The 12,180-nt window shown below is 43.0% G+C and overlaps 1 protein-coding gene across 3 annotated transcripts; it reads right to left on the bottom strand.

Annotated features, from left to right (window-relative positions):
• Positions 1 to 4,109: 4,109 nt before the first annotated feature.
• PDCL (phosducin like) lies at positions 4,110 to 8,864 on the bottom strand. Of its 3 annotated transcripts, none has more exons than XM_063353236.1 (5): positions 8,801 to 8,864; positions 7,372 to 7,415; positions 6,747 to 6,928; positions 5,940 to 6,121; positions 4,110 to 4,863 (listed from the first exon to the last, which is right to left on the bottom strand). In XM_063353236.1, the coding sequence occupies exons 3-5, from the start codon at positions 6,913 to 6,915 to the stop codon at positions 4,312 to 4,314; spliced, it is 903 nt and encodes a 300-aa protein (XP_063209306.1). In that variant the 5' UTR covers positions 6,916 to 6,928; positions 7,372 to 7,415; positions 8,801 to 8,864; the 3' UTR covers positions 4,110 to 4,311. The 3 variants fall into 3 exon arrangements, with proteins under 3 accessions (XP_063209306.1, XP_063209307.1, XP_063209305.1); XM_063353237.1 differs by having other exon boundaries at positions 8,666 to 8,803; XM_063353235.1 differs by lacking the exon at positions 8,801 to 8,864 and adding an exon at positions 8,503 to 8,659.
• Between the last annotated feature and the right edge of the window lie 3,316 nt (positions 8,865 to 12,180).

The raw sequence follows: 12,180 nt of genomic DNA, 5'->3' as shown, positions 1-12,180 counted from the left end.
GGCACAGTCCAGGATAGCAGAGCATCTCCCTGCTGCACCTCACCCTTCTGCTAGTGGGAAAAGCTTTGAAATCGTTTCTTTGTAGGACCAACATGTAGCAACCCCAGGCACAGCATCCAACACGCGATTGAAACCTCCTCCGTGAGCCTGGGGACCCACAGCCCCCCCCATGGAGCTTCCCCCAGCCCAGCCCTGCCCAGCCCTTGGGGTTTCTTTGCTTGTCTTTCAGCCATGGCAGTTTGTAGAAATCGCTCACATCCTCACCAGCTTGTCCATCACAATGCGCGGCCACATCCAAGGTAGAAGACAGTAGTTTACATCTAAACGCGGTGTTTAGTCTGGTGCATCCACCAGCATCACCCCACCAAGGCAAGGGCTCCGAGTGCTCCCTGCCACAGGGAGCTCTGGGAGAGCGCAGAGGCGAGCGCTGCCAGACGTGCCCACTGTTTGGGTTCTTGGTAAACATGGCCCATAGGATTCCTCGGAGTTTTTGAACAAGCCCCCGCGAGGAGCCCAGCTGCAGCTTGCCCACGTGGGGCCGGACGGGGCCGGGAGGATGGCGCTGCCTGCGTTCGTGCAGGGGGAGCAGCAGCAATGAAAACATCTGCCTGTGGTTGTGCGGCCTCTTATGCAATGGTTCACAGAGCAGGAGGTTATTGCCGACCAGAGCAGACCGTGTCAATGGTCTGCAACGCTTTTTCATGCAAAGCCGTCCCTACGGTTAGGGGGAAGGTTGCAGCCGGGCTACGGCTGCTCTGGGGTTTCCCTCTCCGGGCAGCCCACACCTCCCTGGCCCTGCTGCCTTCTGTGGCATCCAGCACTCGGCCATACCAAGATCAATGCCAGAAGCCATCTAAAGCCCATGGTGGCAAAAATAAGCAGGGCCCTGAGGCTGAATGGCAAAGCAATTCCCCGTCTCAGTCACCCCCATGCCCCCGAGCCACCCCACAGGCGCCTTTGCGGCATGAGTCACGCCAGCGATCACACAGGGATGTTTGTTTGGATTTTCAACAAGTTAGAAAGAAGAGGTAGATTGGAGGCCAAAAAAAAAAAAATCAGTATAAACTTTCCTAAATCTTGTTGCTTACTGCCTGGCACCCGGGTCGGCACCGTGATTAAATGCCAGCGTTAAGCTCATCCCGTGATTTCATCCCTGCCCTCGCCGAGCAGCCGCCTGTGTTTCCTTGTGCATTCGCATTCCGTGGCCAAATTCTGCTGTTTGTATTGGAACATCATTAAACGTGAACAAACCCAGGTGATCTCTCTCCCAGTGCAGAATTATGCCCTCCTGTAAAAATAGTTCTTTCTGGCTGCTCTCTCTGCAGTAGGCTGCTTTTTTCCAAAACAAAACATTTCCCAGAGGTAACACAACCCACCTGACAAGTGTTTTTTCCAGCTCCTATTTATAGCACTTCTTGAAGATGAAAATCAGACACAGACCTCTGGGAGCTGGTACGTGCACCTTCTTGAAGGGTGTGGGCCAGGAACCAGAGCAGGCTGCAGCCGAGGCGGCGCACGAAACCCACCCACCAGAGAGCCGCCACCTGCAGGAGGAGCCCAGTTCTGGGCCATGTCTGCGCACTCCGTCTGCTTAAAGCAGATAGAAAACAGGACAAAAAAGGACCGGAGCACTGGAGAAGAATAACCAGGAGTCACCTTGCTGCAGGCCAGCCCACACGGAGCAGCAGGAGAGGTTTTGATCCTATTACAGTTTTGCTGCCATAGGGGCAAAAAAAAAAAAGGCACTTTATAAAAATAAAACTTCAAAGCCAGTCAAGCAGTCAGCACTTCCCCAGCCCCCTCTCCAAGCCAGGTTTTATTTTGACGCTAAGATGCACGCTGTCTGCACGACAGACTTCACTGAATCTCACCCTGAATATAAATTACAGCTACTTTGATTTTTTTTTCTTAAATGTGCTGATATCCATACTCAATGATTTAATTTCATATAACTGTCGTGATTTTTTTTTCTGCAATTCTGAGATGAAAAGAAGTAATCTCTTAACCACATTTTAAAATCTGGATTTCTGCCAGTTTCCTTGGAACAGCCACAATTTGTGCCAATTCAGTAATTTTTAATTACAAATTATTTGTTTTTCTGCTTACAGTACTTTTTAAAACACCGTTCAAATAGATACAATTACAAATTCTTCTTTTTCTATCCTAAGATCCTTTCTATTAAGAACCAAGCGCTTACACAGAGACATTTGCATGTCTTCCCGGTGTTACAAAGTGCCTTACATAAAACTGGCAATTAAGTTTAATCATTAAGCACGGCATTACATTGGGTCATATATTTAGGTAATGATAGCATACTTCCCTTAAAAGTAAGAAATAACAAGCAAAGTAAGAAATGGGTGAGAAAGCAAACGTTGTAATACCCAATTAGGTCTGTCGAAAACGACTGAGTAACAGGTAAGTTCAGAGCGCAGGCGTGCCATGTGCTCGTTGGCACCGGGTTCGTTGTTTGAGCAAACCAGCCACGCCACGAGCTGGCCAGGAAAGTTTTCGCCTCCCTCTGCAGCACCGGAGATTTCCGTGCTTGCATTTGCTGTAAATCGCTAATGGCTTCTGATGCCACCCAGGTTCTCGGACAGCTACGGAGCAGCAGGCCCGTGGAGGCAGGCTGAACTCTCACGTAATAGAAACCCTGGAAATTACTTGCCCATATCATGGTCTGACTTATGAAGGAAATAGAGCAAAACCAAAATAAATAAACACGGCTTAATGAAAACGTAATCACTGACAAATGGTAACAACAAAGACGCTGCAGGAGGGAAGTGTGACACGCAGCTGCTGCATTCAGTAGCAATGATGTTCATAAGAGACGAAGGGGCTCAGCCAGCGCTTGGTGGCTTTTTTCTGTGTCCAGCAGTGGGAGTCACCCCGTGTTTTTGTGGAAGATGAGAACTTTAAGGTCAGTGTCGCTGGCAACGGGAACAGCTGTGGTGATGCTTTTGAGGAAGCCTTTGTCATTTCTTACAAAGGACAGATGGAAAAATTGCTAAATCTCCACAAAGGTTTCACCCCCACCCCACAAGATCTTTTTCTGCTGGTGAACTCCCCTGATGCACGGTACACAGGACCCAATGCTCCCAAAGAGCTGCCATCACAGGAAAACCAGGACAGTGGCAGTGCTTTCGATCCTGCTGAACACTCTGTGCAGAAAGTGGATACTGAGCTTCAGAGAAGGGAGTCAGCTGTGAAAAAATGGGTCTGCTACTGCCCACCTGTATTGGTGACTGGTCTGTGGGCGCAAGGCTGCTTCCCCACAAAGCCATCTCGTCATCTGTCAAGTCCAGGGGCTATTCGTATTCAAAATACATCTGACGAGCCAGCTGAGGCAGATGATATGAAGGCAGACAGAAATGAACTTTAGCACTGATTGAGTAATTTTAGAGAGAGATAAAATTCTGAGGTTATTCAAGTCTGCATTTTGCCAACGAAATTCTCCTTGACGCTGTTCGGCACACATGTTGGAGCTCTTTACAAGAGATCTCTCCTTTTAAGAGGCAGAGATCATTTTCTGATGAAGTGACTACTATGAACTCTAAGGGTGGGTATTTTAAAACCCAAGAATATATTGGGAGCTGTAATTGAAAGAAAATTTTCTCACTGAAGTCTCAGGCAAGGTTAAAGGAAGAACTCTCTTCACCCGAAAAGCAATTTTCAGGACGAAGCCGGGGGCAGTTGTTATTTGTGAGAAAGGAACAAAAAATTTCATTCCAAGTTTTAAAACCAGAAGGTACTTCCAAGAATGGAACTGCAAACTGGGGAACAGAAGACAGGACCTTGCACAGTTAACTGGCATCAGTTCAGCTCCAGGTTAATAAAAGTCTTGAATGCTTAAATACCTCCTCATTTGCAGTCTCAATTCTTGTCTTAGTGAGTGGGTGGCCACATCTCAATCCAACTGGTATTCACACTACACTGTTTCAGGAAACCTGTAAGGGGACTGACCATACACAGCTGATCCGAGAACTAAATGTTTAAAAAAAACCTAAGTGATCTGAAGAACAGAAATGACAATACACAATTTCCTAAACTTAATGAATTGTGTTAGAACTTCAGGTTTAGTAAAATACATTTGAATTGGATAAAAGCAAGACTGTTTTAGTGTGTACTTTATTGAATTAATGTAAGAAACTGCTATGAATTCCTTATGTTATTTTTAACAAATTTTTAACAAGCAAAAGTCAAAGTGCATGAAGGGGAAGAATACATACCCACACTACAGCAGAAAGAGAACAATCCCTAGCACAAGAACATCCCACAGTACAACTACACCTGCTGTCCCTTGCTCTACGTGCTTCAGTCTATTTCCAGATCACTGTCTTCACTGTAACATGCAGATGGATTACGTATAGAAGTCAGGAGCACTAGGTCTTTTTCTGGAAGCAAACCACATTCCTGCAAAAAAGCCTCCAGGTCTACAGCAAAAAAATCTTCTCCAAGCTGGTCAGTGATTCGCACAAAATTGCCGATGAGCTCACCTGCCTTATAGACCAGCAAAGCTGGCAGAGCGTTATTAGTAAAGCGGGTGCTGGCGCCAATGAGCGAACTCTTCACTCTGCAAAATTTAACTGTTGGGTACTCAGCAGCCAGGCAGATCATACAGCCGTTCAGGGATTCAGTGCCAGGGATGTCATCTTCATAAATATGGATCATGATCAGCGTGCTCTTATGCTCTTTATCAACTGTGTCCAAAAACGCTTCTCCACTGGTAATCTCAAAAACCTGTTTAAATTGCTGCCCACTGTACAATTGCTGTCTCATCTCCTCCATTCGCTGCTTCCTGTATCGCTGCAAAAATTCCTCATCATCTTCATCATTGTGAATCATGTTATATTCTTGTAACGTCATCTAAAAAACACATACAAAGATACATGAAAAAGAAAAAAGATCTGCATCACTATATGGGTCACTTGTATAATGAGAATTTAAATCAAGAGGATTAATGTGGGTCACTCATCGTTAATAACAGCAAAGTGCAACCCATGAAGGCTCAAGCACCCTCTGTATTATTCTCCACTTTGATCTAATTAGAAACCATGTCCAGTGGGAACAGCGATTTCAGCTGTGGGTATTCCAGTTTCCACAATCTGCACTAATAACGCAAGTGGCTGCTCCATGCTCCCACTTTAACCCAGGTTAATGGTGGCTCTGTGCTTTCACTAAGCTATGAGCGCTGATTCGGGTACCGTGCCTGACCTAAGACTAGCTTCTTTTTCATTAGCTTTTTCATTTAGTTTTTTAGTTAATGTTTTGTGGCAACCACATGCGCTCTCTTGTCTGTAGAACTAAAATTAACAGGATTTTATGTATCTGTTCACTTGCTTTGTTAAACATATTTGCCTCACTCAAGGTAGAGGACAGTCTGGCCAACTTTCATCATCTGAAAGCAAGAAATACTGTCTGCTAATTAGTAACTTCTCTGACCAGAACCATAAGAGCTAGTTATACAGATCAGTTGATTGAAACCATTCACTACTTCCAACACCTTCTATCTTTGGAGCTCAAAGTCAAAGCTGAATTCTCAACATCCACTTACTAAACTTGAAATCACTGAGGATACCTAAACTCTTGTTTTAGGCACGGGAGGCAGTATTTTTATTTGACTTATTTGAAATACAGATGAGGGAAATCTGGGAAAAGGATTTGGACTTCTTTGGTATAGCAGTAAATTGCTTATTTATTAACACAGGCAAATGCAATGCTCATGGAATACCACTAAAATGCAAAATAATTAAACTTGACAACACCTGGCAAATACAGTTATAATGCACCCCTTATACCACTGCTGTGCTTCTATTTACTAGGGAGAAACGATATATATCTACTGACAGACCAAGGATTCCTATCTGCTTCACGTACACAAAGGATGAAACTGAAAATGTTAAACATTCAAGTGGCATTTTAATTCCTTCGTGCCATGCTACCTTTCCATTGATTTTTTCCTGAAGCTCTTTCTGCTTCTGTTTATCAGTTTCCTCATCTAAGTGAGATCGACATGTCATAGACAACTTTTTTATGAGTCGTTCCATTTCTCTGCGCTGCTCCTGCCGCTGTTCAGTTTCCAGTTGTTTAAATCTTCGCCAGTCATTAATGACTCCTTTGGGACCTGGAATTAAATATGTATGTATTTTGTATAAAAGAGTAACAAAATTACACCTAACATTTAAAAGTCAAGTACTAATTTATAAGTTCGCAGTAAAATAGTGGCCCTGTCATAAACTTTTTGTATACTGTGCAAATCATTGAAATGAAACAGAAGTAACTTGCCATTTACATGTCCTTGATCTTGTATCTATTTTATTTTTTAAGACTAATGTTTGTCTAACGGCTACTCTTATAACTGTCCCTATGATTATTCCAAAGATTAATATCTGTGTTCTTGAACCACCAGCCTTCAAGAATTCCCCTATTGTTAGCACGGCTTTTCGTAAGAACAAAAATAATGATAGGAAAGTATAATTAAGTTTGCCAATGCTCTTGTACAGAAGTACACCCTGTGATGTAAACAGCATTAATTCTTACAGACTGCACCTTGCTGTTACCTTGCTGCTGGAGCCCAGTGGAAAGAGTTACTTTTTCAAGTCCTCTCTAAGTGTGACAGTTTAGTACTATAATTCTTCCATTCTTCCTTCAGGTGAAAGACTTCATTTGGAATAATTAATTTTAGAAAAGCGCACAAATTGTCCAATAAAAAAAGTATTTACAAAACAACTAGTTTGATATGACGATACCTGTGTTGACTGCACTGCCATCGCTGCTGAGCTCTACTTCCCCAACGCTTTCAGGAACGGTGCTCTCCCCTTCTTTATCTTCTTTCTCACTGTCTTCATCCTCACCCTCACTACTGCTGTAATAATACTGCAGCTTCTCACCAAGCAGTTTATCATCCAAAGCCGTCATTATGTTCTAAAAACTAAACAAAATGGAGAATGTATCTCTTATTCAAATACGCATCGCGAGACACCACTTCAAATGCATAATGATGGTCCTTTAATTCCTTAGAGCAGTTTTTTAGCCACATAAGAACAGTTTACAGCCCAGTATCAAACAGCCTACAGTGCAGTCAGTCACATGAGTTAATTCTTAGTCACAATTTCAAACTCACTTAAGTTAAAAACCTTTATGAACAGAACTGCTTTGAAGCTCACTCGTGCAGAAACACTTAATGTGTGTTCTCATTCATGGAGAATGAATTTTCTAACCGTGATTCATGAGTCTTATCAGCCTCACTCAGATAGCTCCACGAGGTTGATTTCCCAGTTATTGAAATTTAAATTTCCAGTATTATTTGCATTATTTTTATTTGTTTGAGCTGAAGAATTATCAACATAATTAATTAAATTAAAATGTGCTGACCTTTATTCCTTTCCAGTCTTTCAGAGGCAAGCTTCTATCAAAACCTGGAAGAACATCAATTCAAATTGTCGAAGGCAATCTCAAAAAACTTTTGCAGAAATCCGTCACGTTTAAATAACATAACACATGCAAGGAAAACAGTTTAAAGGAAATCTAACCACCTTTGCTGTTTAATAAAAAAGATTATTCTCAAACACAGAAAACATACTGAGTATTGAAACAGAATATACAATGTTCAGTGTGGTCAGTGCTAGTTTCATAAACAACACTTCCAGGCAAAGAAATAATACATCAAAAGCAAGATCTTCATGTCTGTCATCTTTTCTTCTGTTCACTGTTCACATCGGTCATATTCACAGAGCTCAACAGCATCCTGTTTGCATGGACAACACCGAAATTAGATGCTGACACACTGATAAAGTGATTGCAGCTATCCTAAGAATCCTCACTTTTCCCAAGTTAAACATTTTTTAACCCAAAATACCTTCTGCTAAATAGAAGTTAACAGTAGCAGAATCCACCCTCTACAGCTACTGACAGCATCAGTATTTACGGACTTTGTAAGCCTCGCGCATCAGGAGAACAGAAAGATGTTTCCAAGCGATGGAAAGCCGAGGAACCATGGGGCACGTTAGGAGTCTGGGGGTCTCTCTCCTCTGACTCCTTCCACCACAACCTCTAAAAGAGCTGCTGGTGGGATCTCATCCCCACGGCGGTGTAAAACGCCCGAGAATTACTCTTCTTTGCTGGGTGAGGGGCAGAGAAAGGACTGCCACTAAGGGCAGACATGCGGTTGTGGACCTGTGATGCACAAACTACATCGAAATGTCCACAAAATTTCAAGTAAAAAAAAAAAAAGCCATTTCAATCAAATCCGTTGATTTGGGCTCTCACTTAATCCTGCGGAACTCTACAAGTCAGCCCTATTAATGTATATTTGACAGAGACGCCCGAGCACTGCACTGTATGGATAAAGTAGGGCTTTTAGTTTTTCCGCCAGCCGGTAGTAGGCTCTGCAGCAGTAAAACGCAGATTAAGCGGATTACCGGGGGGTGGCAGATGGCCCGCGATTACCGAGATCACAGCCCAGAGCACCGCGGGGCGACGCGCAAGAGGCACCGCAAAGCGTACGTTTTTATAAACGCGGATCCTCGGCCAGGGCCTCTGGCCGAGGCAAAGGCAGGACGCAAAACGGTCTGGTTTCCGCAGAAAAGGGCGAGTGCTCCGAAGGTCCGCCCGCAGCTCGGCCGAGCCCCCCGCCCCGATCCGGGCCGCGCCGCCTCCCCCGCCGCACCTCAGCCCACCCCGGGGAGCCGCGCTCCGCCCCGGGCCAGCCCGGCCCGCTGCAGGGGACGGGGGCGGCCGGCCCCAGCGGCCACCCCCGAGCTGACCGCCCCACCGGACCCCGGCCCGGCCGCCTCCGCCTCACCCGCTGCTGCCGCCGCCTTCCGGGGCCGCCCCTGCCGGCGCGGGGCAGGGCGGGAAGGAGGCGGTCTGAGGGGACGGCGGGGAGGCGGGAAGGAGGCGGCAAGGAGGCGGCCTGAGGGGACGGGGAGGAGACAGTCACCCCCCCACCCCCCTCGCCGCGCTTTGAAGGCAAAGAGTCATTTAAGGTGGACAAATAATTTTTATTCGTGCATGCAAATACATGTCAATACTGCAAACTTCTTCCATCAAGTCTCTCAAACACCGAAAACCAGGATGCTCTATCCGTGACCAGCCACAGCCAAAACCTCCTCACGCAGCGCTACAGCAAACACGGGGCGGCCGGGCCCTACCTCTACCACCACGGGAAACAGACCATCGGGACTCCAAACCCAGATAAAACGGAATAGAATTTACTCCCCCATATATCCCCATTTCATTTTTACAGATTTTTTATTTATTTTTTTTTTTAAATTATAGTTTTAAATAGAAGCTGAGAATGCGCCATAAAAATGAGCATTAAATCCATCGTAGCGATGGTGCCTGCTTTATACATGATGGGTGTACACCATCTTTTATTTCATTTACATTTCAATCGAACAATAGATTTGCAAAGAAAATGTCTAATACAGACGTAAAAATATTCACACTAGAGCTTCACAATCGGTTGTACAATTGACAAACAGGCCTCTTTTCCCAAACTTTCCAGCTAAGCAAATTTATAAAATGTAATCAATGCAACAAGAAAAAAAAATTTTCTTTTAAAACTTCCAGGGAAAAGAATACGCAGTAAACAGTATAAATGCGGACAGCAGATGCTGCAAGCTAACCACAATACTTCTGAGTGGCTGTACAGTGGGTATGTGCAGTACAAATAAAAGCCACGTGTGTTGTATCACAACTACTGTATAATGTACTTGTTTGCCCAGCTAAGAAAATGCATGCATTTCCATGCCTTGGATTAACTGAGATCTACTCTGGATAAATCGATGGGCTATGTGCAAATGACCTTGGCTTTCGGCAGTAATAAATGCAGCCAGGCTCTGTTTTATTTCAGCTTTTACAGCAAAGTCTTGAGTGATTAAAAGCTCCCACAAGCATCCTTCTCAAATAACGGGGTGGAGTAGTACGTTTGGGTATCGGTCATTTTGATTATTCAGATTTGTGTCATTTCATCACTGACAGTCGCTTTGATTTTTTCTTGTTGTGCTCCCTTGCCAGCAAAGAGATACACGGCCATGACTACTGCCAGAGTCAGCTGTTCATTTATACTGGAAAATGGGTCATTTAAAAAAAGCACATTTATTGTGTTCTGCTTGCAGAAGAGGTCCCTCAATGAGAGGGAATTTCCTAACAAAGGGATTAAACCACAACATAAAGAATGGACTTTTACATACTATAGATAATCTGATCATTTCTCATTTTGTTACACTCTCAAATTCAACATCTTCCTTTAATAACAGTCTAATAATAATGAAAAGTCTGTTCACAAATATGATCAAGGAGCTGCTGGTATACAGTGTTTATGTACAGCAACAGGTACAACTTGACAACTCGTGCTTTAAAAAAGAAAACAAAAACAATGTTTGGAACTATTCTGAGTTTAGATCAAGTTATTTTAAGCGTTATTTCCTCAGCTGTTTCTGACCACTGTGCATTATTTTGTACCTCATCCAGCCTGGTACACTATTATACAAGAACAGCATTCAGCTCTTGAGTACAGGATAAATTAAAATTTCAGTTGTGTTAAAGCACTAAAACCTTCCAAATTAGACTTCTACAAAGAGCAATTAAGAGCTTATTTAATATAATCAGCTGTGTACAACTTTTCTTTTTTTCCTACATCAAATGTCAAACTTTAGTGTCCCTGTACTAGAGTACCAAGAACCAACGCCAGTTTGCTTTGCAAAGAGTCTAACCTTTCCTTTGAAGGGTCTAGTATACATTCTACAATGCAAAATCTGCATAAACACTAAGATTCATTTCTTGTCACCTGTTTACAGGAACAAAATATCAGTAGCAGGGCAATCACTCTGCTGTATGTTAAGAATGTACAGATAATTCCTTTCTCACACAAGCATTCTCCCAGCACAAGCATTAGTCTCTATTAAGACCTATCTGGGAAATGAGGCAAACCAAGGAATGAATCCAGGCAGTGAGGCAACACAATTAACTTAGATGCTAATAATTCCTGTATCTCTTGCATGTGAAATCCCTGCTGTACCCCTAGCGGGGGGAAAAAAAAAAAAAAAGAAAACCAAAAACACCAAACCAAAACAACCCAAAATGCTTGTCCAAGCAAAGCAAAAGAGCCAATCTCTTTCTCCAATCTGCTACGGGCCTTTTTTCTGACAGCACAGGTAAGTTAGGCCAAAACCTAAATGGAAGTCACTGCTATTAACACACAAAGATTAGTCTCTACATCTCAGTGTCAGAAAATAAGCCCTTCCATAGCCCAAAGGCACCTGATTTGCAACTAGACAAATGAATACATACTTGTTTTTATAGGTCAAGGGCTGAAACTTCAACAAAGGAGGAAGCCAGAAGTAGGTTCCCACCTGTAGCTTCTCCTGTCAGGGCACTGGAGGGCATAATTTCATGGCAAAAGCCACACAGTCAGTCTTAAAACCGTAAGACAAAGCTGGCATGCTGTTAAAACCCCCAAATAAGTCTTTTGCCTGTCATTCTATATATTAAAAATTCAACTAAAAAAACCTAGCCTCAGTTAAGAACCAACTTTCCATATGAAGTGTATGGTCATCCTAGAGAACTGCTATATCACGGGACCTCCTGCTGCAGAGAAGAGGCTATAGATACATTTGTTCTTAAATACGCCAATATGGTTGGCAGGAATATGTTAGGCTTATGTAATTTCACTGGACGAACAGGCAAATGTGTGTAAGCAGCTTATCCCAATCCCCCTCCAGCAGAGCACAACCAAGTTTTTAAAATCGCAATTTTAAAATTAAAACGTTAAGGTAAATACACAATCAATTTATGTAGTATATATTCACCCTCAGATCATGCTGAAGATGTTCTGTGGAGTTCTGGTGCACAGAGGGCTCTTTCCCTGAGGGCAAATAAGGACTTCTCAAACCTTTATATTTTCTCTATTTTTGTAACAAAATAGCAATTTAAAATTTAAAAATCTTTTAAAAAAATTACATCACCTTCAACATGGAAGATCTCACTGTTTAAATATCCATGAAAGAGACATACTTGTTTGCATATCTGTTTTGGAATTACATTGTACAGCAAATAATAGTATCTCAGAAGCATTTCAAAAGTAATATAAATTCATATTTACAGAATGGTCTTGGTATAAAATATACAACAATCATATTTATGTCTAACATTCTAAGTTAAAGTTAACATCAACAGGAA

The sequence above is a fragment of the Chroicocephalus ridibundus genome, chromosome 15, assembly GCF_963924245.1.
Source record: "Chroicocephalus ridibundus chromosome 15, bChrRid1.1, whole genome shotgun sequence".
NCBI classification, from domain to species: Eukaryota; Metazoa; Chordata; class Aves; order Charadriiformes; family Laridae; genus Chroicocephalus; species Chroicocephalus ridibundus.
Note: the sequence above shows the minus strand (reverse complement) of the source record. Positions and strands in the feature narration are given on the sequence as shown.